This window comes from Apteryx rowi, unplaced genomic scaffold (genome assembly GCF_003343035.1).
Source record: "Apteryx rowi isolate R43461 unplaced genomic scaffold, aptRow1 scaffold_329, whole genome shotgun sequence".
NCBI lineage: Eukaryota > Metazoa > Chordata > Aves > Apterygiformes > Apterygidae > Apteryx > Apteryx rowi.
In genome coordinates this window covers 395,395-419,503 of record NW_020449741.1, presented here as the reverse complement: position 1 = coordinate 419,503, position 24,109 = coordinate 395,395, and the positions used below count along the sequence as shown (strand labels likewise).

At 45.0% G+C, this 24,109-nt stretch overlaps 1 protein-coding gene across 2 annotated transcripts; it reads left to right on the top strand.

The window, feature by feature from the left end:
- Positions 1 to 204: 204 nt before the first annotated feature.
- TELO2 (telomere maintenance 2) lies at positions 205 to 23,909 on the top strand. 2 transcript variants are annotated; one of them, XM_026071637.1, is made up of 20 exons: positions 205 to 285; positions 908 to 1,185; positions 1,775 to 1,843; positions 2,427 to 2,574; positions 2,933 to 3,035; positions 4,272 to 4,340; positions 5,199 to 5,340; positions 6,785 to 6,921; positions 7,711 to 7,799; positions 9,074 to 9,184; positions 11,326 to 11,414; positions 11,713 to 11,804; positions 16,170 to 16,286; positions 16,924 to 16,995; positions 17,536 to 17,706; positions 18,643 to 18,734; positions 19,583 to 19,682; positions 20,080 to 20,144; positions 20,812 to 20,927; positions 21,774 to 22,036. In XM_026071637.1, the coding sequence occupies exons 2-20, from the start codon at positions 927 to 929 to the stop codon at positions 21,950 to 21,952; spliced, it is 2,220 nt and encodes a 739-aa protein (XP_025927422.1). In that variant the 5' UTR covers positions 205 to 285; positions 908 to 926; the 3' UTR covers positions 21,953 to 22,036. The 2 variants fall into 2 exon arrangements, with proteins under 2 accessions (XP_025927422.1, XP_025927423.1); XM_026071638.1 differs by lacking the exon at positions 205 to 285 and adding an exon at positions 22,984 to 23,909 and having other exon boundaries at positions 1,141 to 1,185; positions 1,775 to 1,821; positions 21,774 to 21,931.
- Positions 23,910 to 24,109: the final 200 nt, after the last annotated feature.

Genomic DNA, 24,109 nt, shown 5'->3' with positions numbered 1-24,109 from the left:
GCGGGCGGTGCCGCGCGCCCTGCGGGAGGCCGCTGCGGCCTTCTCGGCCGGCGGGGACGTCGCGGCGGCGCTGGGCGCGCTGCGGGCCGCCCTGGAGGCCGCGGGCGGCGCGGCCGCCCTGGCGGAGCGGGAGCGGGCGCAGTACGGCGCCTTCCTGCGGCGCCTCGTGGGGAACCCGGACTCGCTGCCCGCGCCGCAGCGGCAGCGCTTGTGGCGCGGCTTCTTCGCGGAGGCGCCGGCCGCGCTGGGCTTCCCGGTGCTGGCGGAGGCCGTGGCGGCGCCGGGGTCAGTGCGGCCGCGGGGGGGGTCGGTGGTGCCGGGGGCCGCGGGGGCCGCGGGTCCCAGCACCGCGCAGGGGGCGCGGAGACCGGCCGGGGGGCTGCGAGTAGTCGTAGCGGGGTGACCTGAAGGAGCGAGTGCCGCATCTTCGGCCGAGCGGTTCGTCTCAAAGCGTAACGGGAAGAGCCGCTGACGCGGGCTGGTGGCTGCTCCGTGCTCCCTCGGCCTTACAAAAGGCGCCTAAATACGCTGGCGGCAGGTTAAAATGGAGGGACGGGAATGGGGAGACTTGGTCTCTACGGGTAGCTTTGCCCCGATGCACTGTGTGGCCTTTTGCGGATCTCTGCATTTCAAAAGCCTCTTTACAGTGTTAACGATTCCCAGAGAAGTCATGAAACTGCATTCAATTGTGTTTATCAAGTATCCTGCGTTTAGTGACCAGACAAAAACTGTGGAGATACAGAGAGGTTAAAATCTCTTTAAATTTTAAATACTCTGTATTGCTGTAGCAATATTGAGCAGCAGTGTTGCTGTAGTGGTGGGATCACAGTAGCAATATGATTGCGTGCACATCTTTTTTTTGTTGCTTAAAAAGGGACCAGGACTTATTCCTTTTCTTTTCTTCCAGTCCTGGCTTTTGTCTGACTATGGTCGTGGAGACACTAGAGCAGTTCCTGCAGGAGGGACGCCTTTCAGCTCTGATGTGGGAGGTCTGTCAGCAACAAGCACAGGATCGCTCGCCTGAGCTGCAAGAGACCCTGCTCAGCAAGATTGTGTGTTTGCCTGATCACGTGAGCAACAAGCTCCAGGGGAAAAACCCACCAGTATTCTTCCCGCAGAACTACTTTCCTCTGCTGGGCAGTGCAATTATCCAGGTGCTGCAGAAGATCTCTGATTCTCTAAGAGGTGAGATTGCAGGACTGTGCTATGGAGAGACAGCTCTTCTGAAAGAGCATTTTGTGCATGGACCTCCCCTGTTGGTGCTTGAAATACAGATAAGGGCTGTCACAGGGCTTCACATTCATCCTTCAGGCTGAAGTTCATTGTGCTTAAAAGTGTAAAATAGCAGGAATGAGGCAGATGGCCAAGGCTGCTTAAAATCCAGCTGAAAGCTACAATCCTATGAGTTGTTAAATAGCCTCATTTATTGCCAAAGTCATGTGGTTACTTGATCTGTGCTGAAATAGTTTGGAAAATTTAAACAATGCTGAATGAGTCAGGGGCTTTGTTACCACTGCATTACAGAAGGATTGAACTACTTCACTCTCCTGTTTCCCCCTGTATGTATTATTGGGTGGAATTTATCTGTGTTGCAGTGCCTGTGTTTTCTGCTTGGAGGCAGGTAATGGAGGGAGGAAGAGATTTTGCTTCAAGAGGAAAAACTAATCTGGGTTTTCAGGCTTCAGTACTTGCAGAAGTGTACACACCTGCTTATGAAGCTTGTTTGGAGGATGCTGGTATTTGTCTTGCTAATTTTGTGTCTGTTTTGTCCCAGGTGGCTTGGATTGCTCAATCTCTTTTGTGTCTCATGTTCTGGGGAAGGTATGCATTCATGGGAGACAAAGTGAGTGCTTCACAATATTATTTTGGGGAGAGGGAAAATCTATTATAGTATATTAGTAAGGAAACATGAATGTGATAATAATCATCAGAGGAAGTGAGAGACTGGCCAGGTAATACTTTGGGTTTCTTGTGAATCAGCCTGTAGATGCTGACTGCTCTTTGCTTTATGAGACTACTCAACTATGTATCTGATAGATGTCGTGCTTTTGTGTCAGCTCATATGTGAATGTGCTGTACTCCTCTCAAAAGCTCATGAGAGTATTAGCCTTCTCTCTGTGCTGCCATTTTGGGCATAACTATCAAACGTTCTACTAGTGCTTCTCATCCAGTGGTCTGAAAGGGTATTGTAAATGCCAGCAAAAGTCACTGCCCATATGTAATTACCTTCTCACACAAGTAGCCTTCAGTCTGGCTTTGTTTCTTAGGCCACGGGTTGCTTCTTCCCGCGGGAACAGTTCGGAACTGCAAACTATTTGTTGTGTTTCTCCATCTGTAAAGAGCTTTAAATTTGCAGGCTGACCTTGAGTACAATCGTACCAGCTCTGTCCATCTAGAGTACTTACCTCTCTTCTCTTCCACTTCAGAAGAAATTCTGAGCGTTTTGGTGCCCCACCTAACGGACGTCACCAAGTCAGACTGCATCTGGCAAAGGATATGCTGGCGATTGGTTGAATGTGTGCCAGACCGCTGGATGGAAGCAGTGGTCCTTGGTTTTGTTCAGAGAGCATCAGGGTAAGAACTCTGTTTTCCTTTCTGATCCAGAGCAAAGGCTGAAATTATTTCACGAATGCTTTCAGTTTCCAGAAGAGGATGGCCTGTGTGTGTGTAGACTGTTTCCTGAGAGAATCTAGGGTTAAAATAGCTGATGGTTCCCCCTCAGGTAGAGCCTGCACCATTCCTTAAAGATCTGGATTCTGCAGTGAAAAGTGAAAGTTATTCACAATCACTGACTGTCTTGTAATTTCTAGAGCTGTTTTAATAATCCTTAGCTTTTGACTTCATTGCTGCTCACAGAATTGCATATGATCAGTGGCAGGATGACGATAATCACACCAATTCCTAAAGTTTTGCTATTGACCTGTCTTGCTAGGGCAGATGTCTTGTCTAGGTTGCTGGGGAACCTGGTTGTGAAAAACAAGAAAGCTCAGTTTGTGATGACGCAGAAGCTGCTGCTCTTGCAGTATGGCTACACGGTAAGGACTCTGCATTGAACGGTGATGTGGGAATGCCTGTCTTTCCCAAAGTATCGGTATATTTTTCAGCTGAGCTCCAGCTCGCCAATCATGAGCACAATTTAACTCTATTATGAAATCGTCCCTGAATCTCTCAATCTCTCCACTTGTACCTGAGCTCTGTTGCTGTTCACTTGCATCCCCGTAGCTGAACATAAGAGAAGGGGTAAATGGTTGTTTTCAGGTCATGGGATTCATGTGCTCTCTCTGGGTTGATAGCGATTAGCAGAATTGCTGTCCTTTTTTTCTGGAACCAAATGGGTATTTGCACGTAATTTCAGTATTCTGGGGAGCTGGAGGTGTCTAATAAATTTAGGATCTGAAAGAAGAGACTGAAGAACCTATGACGCACCTTCAGGGATAAGAATTGAGATGAAGAGATGAGACGAGGCCTGAGTTTGATGTGAAATTTTCTTTCTCCTGATAGCATAAGGGAGAAATGCGAGCTAGAAGTGAAGCAGGCAATGGGTCCATGTAAGGGAGGCTGAGCCCATAACGATGCAGAATGCAAGACTTGTGCTCTGGCTTATGCTGGAGAGAATGTAGAACACTAAATATGAGGAGAGTGAAAGGGGCAGTGTCAGCAAACGAACAAAAGTTCTCTGGTTTCACACCACTCATATATGTCACAGTGGGAAGAGTGTTATTAAAGACTCGCTGAGCACATTCATGCACCAGAGCCTGTCAATTCGCCAGGGGTTTCACCAGGGAGAACCTTTCTTGGCTTCTGTAGACACCTCTGAAGCTGTGGCCTGTAATAATGTATTTCAGTGCAGTAGCAGAACATGCTCACATGCTAACCTTGGTAGTTGGGTTTTTTTTTTTTCTCTATGCACCTTAAGTTTGTCGCACGGTGTTAGGAAGTGTTTCATGGCTTGCAATGTAAGAGGAATGAGGAATATTCTCTATGAGGGACATTCTCATGAGGGATATTCTCTGTCTGGCCTGCTCCATGCTTGCCTGAAATTGTGCTGGTCTGGTGTCAATGATGTAAACACTGTATTCCCATCCTGATTTTCTTTGTATTTTGTCCACAACTGTATGCACTTCATTTTTTAATTTGCCTAATTTTCTATCTCTGAATGTTGTGATCCAGTCCCTTGGAATAAAAAGATTAACATAGGAAAAATACACATTTGTCCTTGCGTCTGATAACTGTATGCCTAGTTAAAACAAGACCTGTGGTTTTCGTTGCAGACTGCAGTGCTACAGAATGTCCTTGGCTACCTGTCACTGGACAGCCTTCGACGTGCCTTATTGATCAAAGTAAGGTTTAGTAATATTTTTGGTGAGGTATCTGATGGAAAAAATTATACTGTGTGAGAGTGTGTGTGTGTTGTAGAAATTTGGTTCTTCTCTAATTCACCTCTGTTGCTGTTCATGAGAGTGAGGAAAACCTTAGCACACTGAACAATGCAAGATAAATAGCTTGTGGTGTACAAACTGAAGACTTTCTGCACTGCTCGTGTTCTTTTTTTTCATGTTTTATTGGCAAATTGTCTTCTGAGCAGCAGAACCAATGAAGCCTGGATTCCTACAGATGTCCTGTGTCCTCCTCCTCAGCTTCCTCCCTCATTCCCTATCTGTGTGGCTGGACAGGTGGCAGCAAGTGATGAAGCTGGTTCAGAGCTATGTGTGTGCTGAATGGCTGATGTTTCAGAACGTCTCTTATCTACCTTTCCCTCAGTGGGGATGCAGATCTCTTCCCTCTCCAAGTCAGCAGTATAATGGAACTTCTAGGAACTTTATATCGCTGGAAATCTCTACCCTTCTGTCTTTTTTTTTTTTTTTTTTTTTTTTTTTTTGGTATTGGTTACAGGTTCAGAAGTTATCTACGAGTACTGACAGCTATATAGACTTTGAAGAGTGGGCTTAAAAACTTACTGAACTTAGAGGAAGTTGGTGTGGAGTTCTCAGTTGACCAAACATAGTATCATTTTGGGCTATGAAATACAAAGTTAGCTCAGTTTGTAGGGAGAGTGTAATTGCACAAAGAATTACAAAGGCCGAAGGACCATTGGAATATACGTTGTGTTGAATGAAAGTTAGAGTATTCCTTCAGAAAGGAAATTGCTTATGTGTGGTAAAGATGAATTTTGAGCCAACTCAGGTTTTGTGACTTAGGTGCTGCAAGAACTCTTGGAGACCTGGGGCAGCAGCAGTGCTGTGAAACACTCTCCAGCTGAGCAGCAGCAATATATTAGCAAGGCCATTCTCATCTGCCTCTCCCACCTGAAGGAGCCTGAAATAGAGAGCTGCAGACAAGGTGAGGTGGTGGAAAGAACAGGGGGATATATATGTTTAAAAGAAAGTCTGTCTGTAAGTAGAAAAACATTGTGTATTGATCTATAGATAAACAAAATCGTTCTGACTTCATCTTGGCAAACAAGGTGGCCTGCTGGAAATCTTTTTCTTTAGTACTGATAGGAGATAATTCCAAGTGCATATATATAAATTATAAAATTGGAGAACCAAATCTTTGAACTAAGGCTCYCTCACCTAAACAGTGGTTTAGGAAACAGTAGCTTTTGTCACAGGAAAAATAGGAATGATTCTGAGACACTGATTAGAAGAATGGTGCGATTTGCAATTTATAAGCTTGCTAGTGGAGCCTAAGTAAGGCTCTAAAGGTTTGGGGGTTTTTTTGTTTTAAAGTACACGGAGAATAAAAAGCTATTTGGTTAAACTCTGACTGTCCATGTGCATTCCTCTGTGTCATTCTGCTCCCTCCAAGTGTGATTATTCACTGGGTGAGTAAGGTTAGTACTAGTTAGCAAAGCTACAGAACCTATTACTGATTGCAGTTAGTGTTGAGACTACCAGTCCTACTAATCAGTAATTCCTTACTGCAGCTTTATGCTCCTTTTTCCATGCATCTGTCTCACTCTAGAACAGTGAGTTTTTATTGGCAAAGACCGCTTCTTTGTCCTGTGTTTATACAGTTCATAGCATTTTGGGGTCCTGGTCTGAGATTTCAGTTTCTTACTGCAATAAAAAAATTATCTGCCTAATTTCTGGGGTTGTTTCTGTTACTTCATTGTGCAGCTTTTTGTTTGTTTTTGGAAGGTTGACTTACAAGAACATAAATCTGTTTCATTCCAGAATCAATTCTTTAGGAAAATAAATAACCTGTTACAGTACTGTCCATTTTCTATCTGACAGCTGCTGGGGGGGGGGGGAGGAGAAGCTTTTCTGAGTTGATAGGCTTGCTGCTGTTAGATTGACCTCTGTCTGGTAAAGGTGGCTACCATCATTCTCTGTGGGCTGAGAATTACCAGTATTGGCTACCTGTCTGTACATATCTAGATGGTGAGGGAAATTTCCCCCTCCACAATTGTTGTACTGATCAAAATTTGCAGTTTCCTTGTAACATGACGTTTCACTTCAGAAGTTTCAAAACACTAAAAGTGAACTAAATATTGATTTGACTTTTTATATTTCAGTGAAAAACTAAATATTCCAAATTTAGAACATATTTGTAATAATTTGTTGACTTCGTAGCCCCATGAAAAAGCACATTTTTATTATATTGGTGCTGAGGGGAGGTATTGCTGTTGCAGAAAAAGTAGTAGTCATGGTTGTGTTTTTAGGCCCTTCCTATGTCCCTACCTATTTTTGAGCAGTGGATAGCTAAAGATGCGCTCTTGGGGAACTGACATAAAGAGGGGTGTTTGTTCCTTTCCTTGTTTGATGCATTCTTTGTCTCCTAGAGCTTCTCGCAAGTATGATGGCAGGTGTAAAATGCCACCTGGATAGCAGTCTGCCACAGATACGGCGTCTGGGAATGATTGTGGCGGAGAGCATTAGTTTGAAGATAAACACTGATGGACCTGTCCTGAAATTTCAGGTGAGGTTCTAATGAAATTTCTCTCTAGTGTGTGAGGCTTGAGAGGAAATACAAGCTCTAAAACAGATGATTTAGGGAGTTATAGTGAGTGCTAATACTTATTATCTGGGAATAAAGAGAGGCCACAGCACTTACAAAAAGAGAGGTAATCTGTTTATAAAACAAAATTGTATTAAAAATACATGGGTGCGTGAGAGTGACCTTGGAGTGTAATCTGATGGCAGAGGTTAGGGTAAACTGTTGATAATAAAGGACTGCTAGAGGATAATGAGGACTGCACAAGAGAACTGGAATCTGATCCATGAAAGCTGAGAGGGAACTTCAAACCTAAACCAGTAGTGAATGTTTGGTCCCTGACATGGTAGGAACCACCTGCTCTGAGTTGAGATTTCCAAGGCTGACATGGAGATTTTAGCTGTGCTACTTCCAGCTGAGTTTATAAGAATTACGTGATTAAAATCTCATTCTTTCCTTAAAAACCGGCATCATCCATCATGTTGCACTGCCATTTATTAAATGTTTTAAAGGTTGTAAATAACGTTGTGACCATGTCTGAACCAGTACTACTGTTGAGTATTGAAACCTACTGCAAAGATTACATAAGGCACAGATTGCTGTACAGCATAAATACAATACTTCTGGCAGCCTCGTGATTGAAACAAATGGGATTTGTAAGTATTCAGCTGCTCATAATTCAGTCTTCATTTTTACATAGCAGAAGGGTCAAATGATGAATGCTGTGCACATCTGCAATCTTACAGTGCAATAACATTTATTCTGAATGTCTAGTATGAAGAAGACAATGAAACGCGAGAGCTGAAGTCCCTTCTGGTGCAGACTCCACCATGCAGTGTTGTCCCCAGCCTTCCAGACGATGAGTAAGATACTGCTACTGTTCATCTCCCATACTCTTTTAAGTAGCAAATTTAAAAAACATACTGAACAAAAGTGGGCAAGTTTTGTGTTTTTTCTAGATTATCAGTAGGGTCTCCATCTGCCAAGGATGTGTCATTTCAATTTTATCTTCTTCATGCTCCTTGTGATTTTGTTCGTGTCTATCACATCTTCCCTCAGTTGTCTCTTCCAGACTGAAGAATCCTCATCTATTTAGTTGTTCCTTGTATGGAAACTGTTCTGTACCTTTGATCATTCTTTTTTTCCCTTCTCCATACCATTTTTCAGTTATACATCGGAACTGTATGCAGTATTAAAGATTTGCATCTTATATATTCTTATAAAGCATTATAATGCACTTTATTCTTACAAGGCAGTATAATCATGTTAAATTCATAATTCAGGTGGTAGCATGTATTAAAATTGCTCATTTGACAGCTGCACATACTGAAACCGTACTGCAGTTTCTAGGGGTCATATATGCCTCTGAGTAGAATCAAACAAACCTTTCTGTCCACATCTGGAGAATCTTCTGGAGTTTATACCATATGCCCTCAGCCCATTCCTCAGTGACAAAAATCTAGCATGTCTAAAGACTGGGTCTGAGGTACTCTTAACTTTCATGGCGTCTTCTGAGGCTCTTGAAGCATATCATCAGCAAATGAATGAAGGACTTAATGTTATTAGGAAATGAAGCTGTCCAGAACTCCAGTGAAATACAGATTTATTACTCATGTTTTAGGAGCCTAATCAGCCTAGACAGCTGTTTGGGACAGCAGTTCAGAAGCAAAGAGATGAAAGGACATGCCCAAGGCCACAGAAATAGTTATAGAAACAGAAATCTTTTCTTCTGTTATCGTATTCATCCCATTAAGAAAAGTTAAAGATGCTTCTTCCCCATTTGTTCAGTTTTGTTCATAGCTTTGAATACTGTGCAGGCCAGCGAGATCCAGTTACCGCAAATGAATCTTTCCTTAGTTGTCCTAGACATAAGTTAGTGCAGGTGGAACACAGCAAATTAGCTAACTTAATTTTTTGTCATCACTTGCTCTTCCACTATGAGATTCCACTTCTCTTTTCCACTCAGCCCGTTCCCCCTCCCAGTACTTGTTTCTAATGCAGACCAGGCTAGGTGGGAGACTACAGCAGAAATAAGTATCTGCTGTTCTGTTTGGGCAGCAAGGTTGGATGGTGTGGGCAGTGTCTTGCAAATTAGGGCTGTTATTTTATTGATTTTAATGCTTCTCATTGCTCACAGCAGGAATGAAAGAGCAGATGCTGCACTGCCAGTGGTATTGGAAAGTAATGAGAAACCACACAGAGCAGCCCCTGTGATGCCTGATGAGGAGTCGGATGCTGAGCTTGACAGGTATGTGTTAGAACAAGTCATGGGGCAAGAAACTGGTAGGAAATAGAAAACATTTGGCAGGTTCTTATGAGCGGACTCGGAGAGAAGGGAGCTATTGGTACCTGCTTATGTCGGCAAATCTTGTGCTTTCTGGCTAGACAAGGGAGCAGACCTTGTTCAGAGGAGTGGTATTCCGCAGAGTAGGGGATTGCATATGTGTGTTAGTCAATAATTTGAGTAAAGCCAGCATCATGTACAACCGTTCGATTTATTCCATTTGACTGACTTAGCTACATGTTTCCTGATAGAATGTAGTGGAAATATTGATGTATTTATCCATTTTATTAGAGGACCTATCATATCTTGTTACAGAACTGCTCTTTCACTTGCCCTCAGAGTAATTCATAGGGCTTCCTAAGATGACTGTCTGAAGAATCTCTGTTTAGTTTGCCCTTCTTCCTTAGGGCAAGTACATCAGTTTTGGTGTGAAATCAGATCTCTCCTGTCAAACTTTTTCACCATTACTTCTTGCTCACAAAACTGCTTAGTGCAGATTAGGCTTCACCTGTGGCTTATCCATCACATTCCTTTGCGCTCTTTAAAAGAGGCAACTTGTTCACTGAAATATGAGCAAATGCTGAATTAAAGACCAGTGTAAAATAATGGCCTCTATCTGCTATTTGGATGTGTTAAACATATAAGGTGATTGAGAAGCTCTGCAAGCAACGCCTTTCAGAGCCTGATACAGAACAGGATCTGCAAAGTGAAAAGCCTTGACTTTCTAAGCTATGTGTGGGCTTAGGACGAAAGCATCTTTTGGCCAAGACTGTGGTTTAGAAAGGCATTAAGAATTGTCCAGCAGGATCAAGCAACTGTGAAGGATCAAGACACTCAAAGCCTGTTAATGCCAAAGTGTGCTATGAATATGGGCCTACACTAGCATGGTTTTATCATGGGTGAATGGCCCTTCCCCCCTCCCCCCTTTTCTTTTTAACCTATGCATTAACAGTTGGTTTTCCCTTACTGTCCAGTTCACCTTTGAGAATTCTCACACCTGAGTCACTTGAATTTTCCTTGGCTCTGAGCTGTTGACTGAATGTATTCACTGCGTGCTCCCTGTTGAAAGCAGAATGTCTCGCTGGCAGGCTACAGGCAGGAGTGCAGATCAGCAGGGTTGTAGGGTGAAAGTGGTCATAGCTCTTAAATGAAATGATGCGTTAAAAAATCCTCCCCCAAATTCCTATTAGATAGCAAATGTTTTGTGTCTAGCATTACTCCATCATTCATTATCCCTGAGGTAGGTGGCAAAAGGTAGACAATAAAAGTAACAATTGATAGAAGTAGCCTTGTGGAAAGGATTATTTGTTAATTTTCTATGTGATTAATTCCCCTGATTTCTTTTCTGAAGCCCTCAGGCACTGTGCACAAACTATGAAGAAAGGTCCAGATTCATAAAAGCATTTAGGCTCCTGTCTTGGGCTCACTGTTTCCCTTTTAAAATAATGAGCTAAGAGCTGAAATGTTCTGTTGACTTTGGATCCAAGAGTCTCCAAAGTCTTTATCTTGCTTAATTTTAAGCATTCACAATGCAAGTGTTTTTGTCTGAATCTGTCACCATGGTCTTCTCTGTGGTCAGTGTAAAGGTACAAGCAGTTCTAGGGCACAATTCATGTGATCTGTTTTAGTATGTTTTGGGGAAAAGATGAAACACCTTGACATGTTCCTTTTTTCCCATTGATTTTAAAGGAAGTGTAGACTAACTGAAGTAGAGACTTTTACTTCTGTATAGGTGAATTCCACACCAAATGTCCCTAAACTAAAAAAACAAACAAAAGAACCCAACACCCTTTCCCCCGCTTCCACACCACCCTACCTCATAGTGGCAAAAGCCAGTATCTTATTTTCAAGGCACTTGCTATGTTTTGATGTTTCATGGGGGAGTTATTTTAGTCAGTCCCACATACACTTGTGCTTTATAGCCAGTGTTTCCTTTGCTGTCTGAACCCTTATAGGTTAGGTTTCAGCAGTGCTACTGTATGATGCAAGAGCAACAGTGTTAGGAGAGTGTCTGTGCTGCATCTTTCTCTTTTGTATGGATATCTGGGGAAGGGAGAGTGTCCAGACCCCATAGAGTAACTCTTGCCTATGTATTTCTTTAACAGTGATGATGACCTCATCCCTTATGACATGTCAGAGGATAAAGAATTAAAGACTACTAAGGCTCCTGTATATATTCGAGACTGTATTGAAGGTATGAGATTTTGGGTTGAGTCTTCATCTGTTTCTTACTACGCTTTTGTGAAAGGGGTCTCCATGTAGGTGAATTTTTTTTTTTCTAAGCTGATTGGATGAAACTGTAGAATTTCAGTAATGTGGGCTCAAGTGCTGCACTATAAATTTCTGAGTTTAGTTCCTAATGCCTGTCATGTGCTGGGTTAGCAATATCTTCCTATTATAAGAGAAGAATTATTGGCAGAGGAAGGTTGGGATATATACCTGAGCTTGACCATTCTGTTAATAGCTTTTGTTTGTCTTTTGATTACCTTTAGTCCTGACAGGATCTGACGATGTGGACAAATGGGATGCTACAATCAAGGCTCTTGAGAACTTGATTCAAAAGAATCCAGCAGCAACAAGAGAGGTGAAGCAGTATGGGCTGACAGTTACCAGTGGGCTGTAATACAGGGTTTCACCTTTGCCCTCGTGAAGAGACTAAACTTGCCAACAAGCAACAGGCCAGGCTAAGGTGCACCTGAATTTAGAGCTTTCAGCTTGGAAAGAGAAATAGAAGGGAATATCTTCTTTGGAGATGAGGCTACATAGGCACAGAGGAGCGAAGGAGCTGGCAAAGGTGACCAAAGATGCCAGTATGTATGTAAAGGTGCCAGGATGGCATTTGGCAGCTCTTGCACTGAAAATGAAATGTGTGTGGAGGTAGATCCTGCCAGCAACTTGAGACAGCAGAGGGTATTGGAAGCTGCATGCTTTGTGCTGGGCAGAAAAAACATAAGAAATGCAATGAGCGCAGCTAACAGAGGCAGCGAACAGACGCAGCAGTTTGCACAGCAGTGTTTGGGCTCTGACTGGAACTTGAGGATCTTGTTGGAAGTTGTGGGCTTTCTGAGGACCCCCGAGGAACTAGAAGGTGATTGCTGTGAGCAGGAAAGGGGAAGCTAGGCAAGGACAACTGCGGGAGGCCTTGACTTCTCCTGGGAAAAGCTCCTGGGAAAAGCTCTAGCTAGGAGTGGCTGCTGCTAAGGAGCTCTCTTGGTTGCCCCTGACCAGAGGGAGTTGGGGCCTTTGATCCCAGTGGCCCTTGATTAAGGCAGATCAAGCACCCTCTTAGCCAGTGCTAGGGAGGGGCCTATATAAGAGCCAGGCCCAGAGCGCAGCGAACAGACGCAGCAGTTTGCGCAGCAGTTTGCGCAGAAGGGCACAATAAGGCACCTTCGTTTCTGATCCCTGTGGCGTACGCTTCCTCAAGTATGGTTGTGACACGCCGCACAGCGCATTCCCCAGCGGCTGTTGGAGTTGCTGTGTCAGAGGCTTGGACCCAGACAGACCCTCTGACAGTAGTTGCAGCTCTGCAGGTCTCAGGCTGCAGGGAGTGCTTGGGGCCTCTCCAGGAGGCCTGGGCTGGCAGTCAGCTCTCCTGCAGGAGGTGTGCTGCTGTTGACGAGTTGTGTCGTCAGGTAAGGGAGTTACGGGAGGAGGTCAGTAGGCTGCGCAGCATCCGAGAAGATGAACAAGAGATAGACAGGGTATTCTCGGAGACTGTGCAGCTTCGGGAGTCCCAACCCCCCACAGCAGTGGAGTTGCTGGAGGGCTCTGTGCCATGTGAAACGGTACATTATAACACTGTAGAAGAAGGCTGGAAACCGGTCGCTGCTCATGGGAGGAGAAAGGCTCCTACTCCTCCCGAAGACTTGCAGCTGAAGAACAGGTTTAGTGCCCTCCAGGATGAGGAGGAGATGGGCATGGCTCCAAGGGAAGTACCTGGAACAACAGACCCTGTGCCTTGCCGGAACACCCGGAAGAAGCGGCAGGTGATTGTTGTGGGGGACTCCCTGCTGCAGGGACGGAGGCAGCTATCTGCTAACCTGACCTCATGTCTAGAGAGGTTTGTGGCCTGCCAGGGGCTCATGTGAGAGATGTCATGGAAAGACTGCCAAGGCTYGTCCRYRCTTCGGACTATTACCCACTGCTGCTCTTCCATGTGGGTGCTAATGACACCAAGGGCAAACTGGAGACCATCAAGCAGGATTTCAGAGCTCTGGGGATGGTGGTCAAGGGTCTGGGAGCCCAGGTCATCTTCTCCTCAATCCTGCCAGGGAAGGGGATGGATGTGAGGAGGAGGAGATGGATTTTCCAAGTTAGCAACTGGCTGCGCCACTGGTGTTGGCAACAGGGTTTTGGTTTCTATGACCGTGGGACCTTGTTTGAAGATCGACAACTGCTGGGGAGAGATGGGATCCACCTCACTAAGCGGGGCACACATGTCTTTGCCAACAGGTTGGCCAACCTGGTAAGGAGGGCTTTAAACTAGGAGAGACGGGGGAAGGGGAGAGTTATCGTGCCAGGGTAGTTGGCAAAAGACAGCTCAAGTCAGGACACCTCCAGCAGGTGAATGCAACCAGGGAAGTGCGCGTGGGATGTGGCTATGGAGGGTCCTCTTGCACCCCTCCTGGGAAACCTGCATGCTCGATTACCTCTCTGAAATGCCTGTACACCAACGCACGCAGCATGGGGAACAAACAGGAAGAACTAGAGATCTGTGTGCGGTCGCAGGGCCATGATCTCATTGCCATTACAGAGACATGGTGGGATTGCTTGCATGACTGGAGTGCTGTCATGGATGGCTACGTGCTTTTTAGGAAAGACAGGCCAGGAAAGYGAGGTGGTGGAGTTGCTCTTTATGTGAGAGAGCAACTGGAATGTATCGAGCTCTGCCTAGGGGTGGAAGAAGAGCAAGTCAAGAGCTTATGGGTAAGGGTTAAAGGGCAGGCTAGCATGGGTGACACTGTTGTGGGTGTTTACTACAGGCCACCTGATCAGGAAGAGGAAGTTGATGAGGCYTTYTACAGACARCTGGAAGTAGCCTCACGATCCCAGGCCCTGGTTCTCATGGGGGACTTCAACCACCCTGATATCTGCTGSARAGACARCACRGCTAGGCACAAACAGTCCCGGAGGTTCCTGCAGAGCATTGGTGACAACTTCTTGACACAGGTGGTGGAGGAGCCAACAAGGAGAGGTGTGCTGCTGGACCTSGTACTAACAAACAAAGAAGGACTGGTGGAAGATGTGAAGGTCAGGGRMWGCCTTGGCTGCAGTGACCATGAGATGGTGGAGTTCAGGATCCTGCGAGGAGGAGACAGGGCACTAAGCAGGATCGCTACCCTGGACTTCAGGAGAGCAAACTTTGGCCTCTTCAGGTAGCTACTTGGAGGAATCCCATGGGTTAGGGCCCTAGAAGGAAGGGGCGTCCAAGAGAGCTGGTTAATATTCAAACATCGCTTCCTCCAGGCTCAAGATCGGTGCATCCCTATGAGTAGGAAGTCAAGCAAAGGAGGTAGGAGACCTGCATGGATGAGCAAGGAGCTCCTGGCAAAACTCAACCAGAAGAAGGAAGTGTACAGAAAGTGGAAAGGGGGACAGGCCACTTGGGAGGAATATAGGAACGTTGTCAGAGTATGCAGGGATGCGATGAGGAAGGCTAAGGCCCGTTTGGAATTAAATCTGGCGAGAGATGTCAAGGACARCAAGAAGGGCTTCTTCAAATACATCAGTAGCAAGAGGAAGACTAGGGAAAATGTGGGCCCTTTGCTGAATGGGGTGGGTGCCCTGGTGACGAAGGATRCAGAGAAGGCAGAGTTACTGAATGCCTTCTTTGCTTCAGTCTTTACTGCTCAGGCCAGCCCTCAGGAACCCCAGACCCTGGAGGCAAGAGAGAAAGTCTGGAGAAAGGCAGACTTTCCCTTGGTTGAGGAGGACCGGGTTAGAGATCATTTAAGCAAACTTGACACCCACAAATCCATGGGTCCCGATGGGATGCACCCACGAGTGCTGAGGGAGCTGGCAGACGTTATTGCTAAGCCACTCTCCATCATCTTTGAAAGGTCATGGAGAACAGGAGAGGTGCCTGAGGACTGGAAGAAAGCCAATGTCACCCYAGTCTTCAAAAAGGGCAAGAAGGAGGACCCAGGAAACTACAGGCCAGTCAGCCTCACCTGCATCCCTGCAAAGGTGATGGAGCAGCTCATCCGGGAGGCCATCTCCAAGCATGTGGAGGACAAGAAAGTGATCAGGAGTAGTCAGCATGGCTTCACCAAGGGGAAATCATGCTTAACCAATCTGATAGTCTTCTCTGATGGAATGACTGCCTGGGTAGATGAGGGGAGAGCAGTGGATGTTGTCTACCTTGACTTCAGCAAGGCTTTTGACACTGTCTCCCATAACATCCTTATAGACAAGCTCAGGAAGTGTGGGCTAGATGAGTGGAGAGTGAGGTGGATTGAGAACTGGCTGAATGGCAGAGCTCAGAGGGTTGTGATCAGCGGCGCAGAGTCTAGTTGGCCTCTGCCTCTGCCCACTGAGCGAGGGAAGGCATGCAGTGTGGTAACTGGTGTGCAACAGGCTGCTGCTTTTGTCAGACACTGTACTGAGCTGGAGGGACTTTTAGGGTGGTACTGTACTTGAGCTGTAGTGACAAGTCCTCCTTATTTCATGATGGTAAGATTCGTTCAAAAAGCTGTATCACAAAGTGAATGTGGACAGAAAAATAAGCTTAGGGGTTTGTTCAGTGCTTTGAGAAATCTGTGTCGATGGCGTTTAGCTTAATGTGTTTTCTCTCTCTCCTAAGTAATAGACGTACTGTTGCCTATATTTTGCTCCCTCGTTGTCTTTCCTGAAAAAAATAAGAATGGACAGTGAATGCTGCTCTGTAAATCCTGTGAGAAGGAAAATACCTGCAGTGATTTGATTCCTCTGTTCATATTTCAAACAGGTTAGTGTGGAGCTGGCAAAAATACTACTGCACCTGGAAGAGAAGACCTGTATTGAAGGCTTTGCAGAGCTCCGTCAGAGAGCCCAAGTAGCTGTTTTAATCACTGATCCAATACCTGTGAGTCCCCCTTACTGCTTCCCTTTTTCCAATTGAGGCAAAGGCAAGGATTTAAGCAGGTGAAGTCTCTTGCTAGCTGGGTAGAGGCACCTACTGGAATATGTTAGAATAGCTAGTTGATGTCTGACAGCGTTTATGTGAAGATGGGCTGTGTACTGAAGAATGGCTGAAACAAGGGGAAAGGGAAAACTGGGTCAGAGCTGCAAGGGACCAGAATAACTGTGTGGAGACCACTACTATGGGTATACCTGACAAGGCAAATTAGGTGAGCACTTGTTGCGCTGAAGGGAGATTGTTTCACATACAGGGAAACTGAGGCACAAAAGATTTCCCTAAGAGAAGGCTTGGGTGCTGTTTGTAATTGGCGGCAGTGGCAGTTGTTTGGATACCTCTGTATAAGAGGTGCAAAAGAATGGCAAAGTCCTGTTTGTCATTCACATCCTTTGGGAGAATCGAGAAGTAGAAACTTCTGAATTTCCCATACTCACACAATTCTTCTCCTCCCTTCTCTTGGAGGCTTGTTGTTCACTAACAGGGAGCAGGATTTTTCCTGAAACAGGGTGCTTTTGGAATTAGTGGGAAGGCTGTTTCCAGACTGTGTTTGTGTTCACTGCTCCTCAATTTTTTTCCTGTACAGGTAGCACAGTACCTGACCTCTCAGTTCTACTCCCTGAACTACAGTCTTCGTCAGCGCATGGACATCCTTGATGTAAGTGCTCTTCTCTTCCCTTCGCGCTTCCCTTGTACTGCCGTTTCCCTGAGATGTAACGGGGAGGAGGCAGAGGCGTGGGAAGCTCTCAACTTGGTATTTGTGCCTGGCATTCCTCTCTTGTTCTTAATCCTGCTACATTCCAAGTATACAGCAATTTTTGCCCACAAAATGCAGGACATATGGTGGTCATTTGCCTAGAAGAAGCCAGTCTTTCCTAACATGTCATCAGTCTGTTACCTCTTCACCTTCTGAAAGACAGCAGTCTTGCCTCTGACTCCTTCCACACCATTTTACCTTCTGTGCCTAAACAAGGAGCCACTGTTCTGTTCCAGGGCCAAATGCCTGAGTATTTGGCCCAATACCTCAGAGCCAGTTGATTGTCTGGGGATCAGTTACTCGCCCTGTTGTTCTTTGTCCTTCACCCATTGTCCCTTTCTGCCTTGGTATCAGTTTGGGTGCAGGCAATTCATTTATTGTTGCTGTTCCCTAGTACAGGGATTATCCCTTTCTAATAAAACCTCCCTCTTTTTCATCTAGGTATTGGTTCTGGCAGCTCAGGAAATGTCTTATCCCAAAATCCGTGGAAAGAACAAGCATTCTGGTGCTCAGAAACCTTGTATCCAGCTCCTTCCTGGAAGTGACAGCTCTAAGGACTGGAGAAGGATTGTCAATGAGAGGATCAAAAGCAAGACCCGGAGGTTTGCTAAGGTGAAACCACAACAGAAACATAGTAATGTAAAATTCTGCAAAAGTAGAGACAGTAGGAGTGACTCTAGGAGTTGCTGTAGTTCTAGCTAAAAAGAGCAAACTACCTGTGAAGTTGGGCCCAATCCAAAGTGTTTGTTGATCACTAACAGGAAGCAGGATTTTTCCTGAAATGGGGTGCTTTTAGAATTAGTGGGAAGGCTGTTCCCAGACTGGATTTGTTCGCCACTCCTTGATTTTTTTTATTTATTTTTTGACTGTTTAACTTAAAACATCAATTCCACTTTAATCTCCTGCTAAATCTTTTCCGGTGGGAAGTATCACTTCCCATAGTCCTCTCCCAGCAGGGAGAGGATAATAAACCTTGAACTCCTTGCCTTGCATTGAAAGATAGTTGTTGCTGTTCTATGCTTGTTCTGAGCACATCTGGCCGCTGCAGGGAGCTGTGACTGCACCTCATGGACCGCAGAGCTGCTTCTTTCAGACTAGCTGTCTCTGGACTGGACTGTAGCCTCAAGCTTCCTTTCTTTTTTGGGGATATAAATTGATGTCTGTTTCCTAGGCCCCAGAACTCCCTTATGGTTCATCCTGGAAGACCTGCTTCCCAGAACTCTCTTATCCCTTGTTCTTGTCCCTATATTCTTGTTTCTTGTATTTAACCCAGCAGTACTGAGCTATATTGTATTGAAATATTTAGAGGTGAGTGTGAGGGAATCTGATGTGGGAAGTGAGGAGACCCATCTAGCTAGCCATAGGTGTGCAGGCAAGCAGTAACTATAGGATGGTGAGATGATGCAAGAAACATATTTCAGTGATTAAAAATAAAAATAATAATAATAATAATAAAACAGTAGTCTTGACAGTGTCTGGTGAAATGGGTTAATACAGAACTGTAGAGTGCTGCATCTTGTTTCTAGACTTCAATTTTCTCTTGGACAGGGTCAGTCTGAAGTGAAACAGGATTCTGTCCCAAATGAGTTCAATTCTATTGCTGGGCACTTTTTCTTCCCGTTGATCCAGAACTTTGACAGGTGAGTGTGAACTCCTCAGGATGTGGGCATGACAACTGCCAGGGTGAACTGTTCTGCTTGCCTCAGAGCAGCAGAGTAAAACCCAGAAGTTGTGCAGCAGTCCTGTGAGACCACACAGAGCTGATGCCTGGCACATGCAGAGGGCTTAGGGAGGAGGGTTTTGTGTTATCTCTCAGACTTATCCTGTGAAGTTTTTTGGGGGAGGGAATATGTAAGACCCTGCAGTAAGTGAATATGCATTACTAACAATAACCTGTTGGCAGGTGCATGGGAGTTGACTTTGGTACTGAATACTACTTTGGCTGAGCACCCACCTTGGGGGGGGGGGCTCACAGTAACCCACAAAACTGGGGCTTTGGTCTTTAACAGAAGTTAATTCTATCTGAAATCTGGGCCTGTCACCCAAATAGGTGTTTGTGACCATGATATAGCTGAAAGACATCCTCGCCTTTGCAGGACACAGTCTGTTGTCTTATGTCTTTACTTACCTAAGGAAGAATCAATAATAATCGATTCTGTAATAGTCAAGATTCTTGTCCTACCAATCATAATGGTTTGTTTCTAGTATGGCCATGAAGCTAGCTTTTGCATGTAGTTCTGAGTAAAGCTAGCTGTAGGTAGAATAAGTGAGACCTGCTGTAAGAGTAGAGGGTATTTACTGCTATGAGAGCAAAGATGGGAGAAAGCAGCTGTGGCCAGTAATAAACTGGGAATGCCTCTGTTACAATGATTGTTTTAGGAATTGAGGCTTGTGTGTGACATTTTTTTCTGCATAACCACCCTGACCGTTCCAAAGTGCGCTGATCAGCCTTGCCACTGCTACAGGACTGTATATATTGCACTTGCAGGCCTTTGTCAACATTTGATCTACTAGGAGAAGATCACTTTGTGCTTGGAAGATTGGCGCACACATTAGCAATCCTGATGTACTTGGCTGTCAATGCTATGGTAAGAAAGGCTACGTAAGCATGCAGGTAGCAGGAATCGCTTCCAGCCTTGGGAACTCAGAGGTACCTTCTGAAATAGCAGTGTGCTCTGGGGCTTGCTACACACAGCCTGGGAGCAAGTCTGAGTCCCATGGGCTGAGGAGTTGCAAAAAGGGCTGAGAAAAGATGGTCAGAAAAGAGATCTGGGCACTTCTCCTCCTGCTTCTTTGGATAGTTCTTCTATCAACTTCTGTGGGATATGTGACACATTGTTTCATTTCACTGTCTTAGTTTCCTCATCTGTAAAATGGAGTTAATTGTAACCTTGATGTTCACAACAGTGTATGTCAAGGTCCAGTTCCATAGGTTAGTGTGAATGTGAAGGTATTCAGTGTTTCTCTCACAATCGTCTTTTACAGGCAGTCACCACAATGGGAAAGGCGCTGCTGGAGTTTGTTTGGGCTCTGCGTTTCCACACAGACTCGTAAGTTGTATCTGTATGCTTTCATTTTTAAAGATTAGCTTTGAGCCAAGTGTCCAACCATGGCTTGTCTTTGTCCAAGAGAAGCATCTAACTGAGCATGTTGATGACTTAATGCATTCTTCTCTCTACTCTCCTCCTGCCTGTGTTCTTATGACATTGAGCATTTCAAGAGCAAGAACTTAGAATGACATTGTCACTTCAATGTCAGACCAACATACGAATTTAGCTAGTGTCTTCTGTTATGGAGGGACAGTCATTACCTGTAGAAAGCATGACAAATTTCTCGATCCACTATCCTGGTGCTATTTCAGCTATTTTTACTCAGAGACCTCAAAAAACCTGATAGGTTGAATTCCCACGTTCAACCTTGGAAAGAAATCAAGACATATAGCCAAAATGCTGTAAACATCCAACTTCTGTTCAACCTCAGACTTTTCTAGGTCTCTGAATTATGGTAGACTCCCTAAACCACAGCTTGGCTGGGGCTGCATATATGGGCACTATGCTAGCTAGTGCGTGATTAAACTCTTGATCAGCAGGGGTATGGCAATAGTGATTATAATCACAAATAGTGGAACCTGGAGGACCCTTGGGGTGAGGAATATTAAGTAAATCAAGATCGAGTAAGAAGCTGCAGGCTCTCATCAGTTCAGTCCTTCTCCAACAGGTATGTGCGCCAGGGTCTCTTGTCCTGTATCTCCTCCATACTCCTCGGGGTCCCTACTGAACATCTTCTGGAAGACACGACTGAAGAGCTCTTGGAGACTCAATCCTGGCTGGCAGGTAAGAAGGGGTGATATAAACCAATGTTTTCTTGGTTAGTGCTGCAGTTTGTGTGCAGAATCTCTTTAAAACTGTGATGGTAGCAGTAATGTCCTTGTGCTGCTCACCAGAGCCTTGCATGATAATCGTGTTTATCACTTGCTTGTAAGTCTAGATCAAATGCCAGACTGCATTCTGCTGTAGAGATGTATTGCAGAGGTATCTAAAGAATAAGGTGAGAGCTGCCTATGGCATTTTAAAGTATGGCTGTCCTCACCTTAAAGAGGGAAGCAGTAGCCAACCAAAAATCCTCAAATGAAGGATATGCCCTCTTTCTCTGTCTAAGCCTCCAACTACTCATCTCATGGAGCTGCAGGAGGCAATGTCACATTGCAGATTACATCCAGGCATTGAGTTTGACCAGCTGTAATACATAAGGCTTTGTATGGCCCTTTTATACTATATGCCTAAAGGATGGGTTTCATTAGTGCTAAATAGGAGGAGAAAGAAGAACATAATCCCATCTTCTAGCTTCCTGTTGCTGATGGAAAGAGCAACCTCTAAAAGAGAGCAAATGATTTAGCTTGTATTGAGGGAAGATGCATTGTGTGCAGAGCGCAGTTTTTGTGGGTTCTGGTAGACTGGAACTACCCAGGTCGGTGGTTGAGTATCACAGCGCGCTGAAGTACAAGAGGAAATAAATAATGCTGTGTGCTTTGTGTCTCTGAAGCCTCCGCTGTATTCTGAGTGGAGCTTGTGTGACTCCCAGGGTTGGTTTCCTTCACCAGTCTTACTCTTGGTGAGTTGGCTTCCCACAGGGAGCAGGCAGGAAGTGACATTGACACAACTGGCCTCTGATCCCTGCAGGTTTTGGAGCTCTGTGCACTTTAAAAGGAAGAGATCTGCCCTTTGGGGCCAAAAACTTTACTTTTCCCATGACATGGTGTGCTCTGAAGAATCTGCTTCTCTCTGCTGTTAAAGTAAAGCCTTTCCAGGAATGTTTTGAATGTCTTTTCAGCATGAAGGTCGGTGTAGTCTGTTTTTAATGAGTTATTTTTGGCAGGAGGACAACTGAGGTAGTAGCATCTTTTTATGCCTGTAGATAGTGTAATAGCCACCTCTCTTCACGTAGTGCTATTGTGTGGAAATTGTGCATTAGATCCTGGTGAGACTGACAACAGAATAAGATCACAGTTGTCTGTGTATAGCAAAGAAGGGGAAATTGTTGTAGGAGCCATTCAGAAACCTTAAGGAATACAACTCGGCTCCACTTCTAGTCAAATACTATTTAAGTGCAATTTAAAACTTACATATCCTTTTAGAGCCACACCTTGAAATACAACAGCCTCTTGGGCTCTGCCTTGGCTGTTTGTCTTAAGCTCTTAGGAAAACAGCTATCACATGGAGGCACTGGGCTCCCCCTTGCTGCTCCAGCAGGTGAGGTCAGTCACTAGTGACCTGTTTTTGTGATGGAATCATGCTTTCAAGCTAGCTGGCTTGCTGTTGCTTCGTGACTCTTCCAGACAAGGTTTGCAAGAAGAGGTGACATCTATCAGTCAGATCTGCTGCTGTAGCTAGGAAAAATGACAAGCTATCAAACATGCAAGCTTTACACAATGTGTGACTGCCAAGAGAATTCACCACATCCCCTGCTATTGCTAAAGCACAAACGGGGACAAGGAGCTAGCAAACATTTTCCATGAAGCATTTACCAGACATCTACAATTCTGTTTTAATTTGTTACTACATCACAGCCTGCACAGCTTACTGTAGTTCCTAGCATAACTATGAATGACTGTTCCTGCTCCTCAAACTTTGTGCTGGAACCAGAACTGTTCACCACACTGTAAACACTTTCTATCAATCATCTCAGTTGCTGTTTTGGCACTATCTAGTTAGTGGGTGCTTTGGAACATTTCAGTGGAAGAGAGAGAGGCTAAGATCTACCTCGTACTTGTCTGTCATTACCCTTAATACTATGCTGGACCTACTATTCAGTAGCTTAATCTTTCTTGGGGTGTGGTGGGGGAGAATACCTAAGCATTTCTAGGAACCAACTCCTTTAATTCCTCAGCAGCTGCCTTTGAGGGAATTTTCTACCCCTTGCACGTACTGTAGAGCTATGTCACAGGTACGTTTGTTTTATGTACGGATCTGAATGAATCGTAGTGCCATGTGCCTCCCTTTCAGTGGAGTCAATTCAAGGTCCATGCTGATGCAATTAGAAACAGTGCCTATCTCAGGCTGTAAGCTTATGAGTTTGTACTAACCTGTCTTGTAGCCTCCCACTCTTTGCCTTCTGTAGAGGGAGTATGGAAACACCACAGCAAAGCTCTCCCTGAGTTTATAAATAGCCCTACTCCATCTGAATGAGTCATGTGTTTGGGCTGACAGTGCTGGGCTCTGAGCACACTGCTTGTGCGTACAGGATATCCTTACACAGGCTCTCTGCTCTTCCAGGCTCCCCATGCTCCGACATCCTGAGTGCATCCTGGTTTTTACTTTGCAGGCCCATTAAGGGCCCCTGAAATAACAGCTGCTGGAGCAGCTTCATGCCTAGCCTAAGGCAAAAGCTTTCCCTTACATGCTGCATAAAGTGGGAAAGTACTACTAGTTTATCAGAAGACTAAATCTGTAAGAATTGATAATGTTTTGAAACTCGGGGGCTGCCTTTCTTTCCTCTGTTTAAAGGGCACTGTGATCACTGGTGTGAGAAGGGAACAACACTGAGCACTTGTTTATACTGCAGAAACGAGCAGAGTGGAGACAGACTTCTGAGCAAGTGGATTTATAATTGCAAAATGCATTCATGCTAGTAGATCAGCTATAGAGAGGTTATGCACCTCTCAAGTACACAAGCCTAAACTCTGGCATGGAAGTTGTTCAACTGAATGCAAGGTTAGACAGTCCCTGTAAGTGTTGCAACCCATAGGATACTTGCTTCTGCTACAAGAATAAAATGAGCATTACCATGTGTGACCATCACAGCTTACCTAAATTCATATAGCTCAGGCCATCTTCCAGATGATCAAGTTTGGGCATCTTTTCTCAATGTCCAAAACATTCCTGCAAGTGCTGAGGTCCAGCTGAGGCTTAGTTCTTTTTGCTGTTGCCTTTAGTACTGTTTTGTGATGGTCAGTGAAACAGTACAGAAGTGTTAGATGAAGAGCAGCTTTTGCCATCTTCCAAATAAGTGTCTTCCT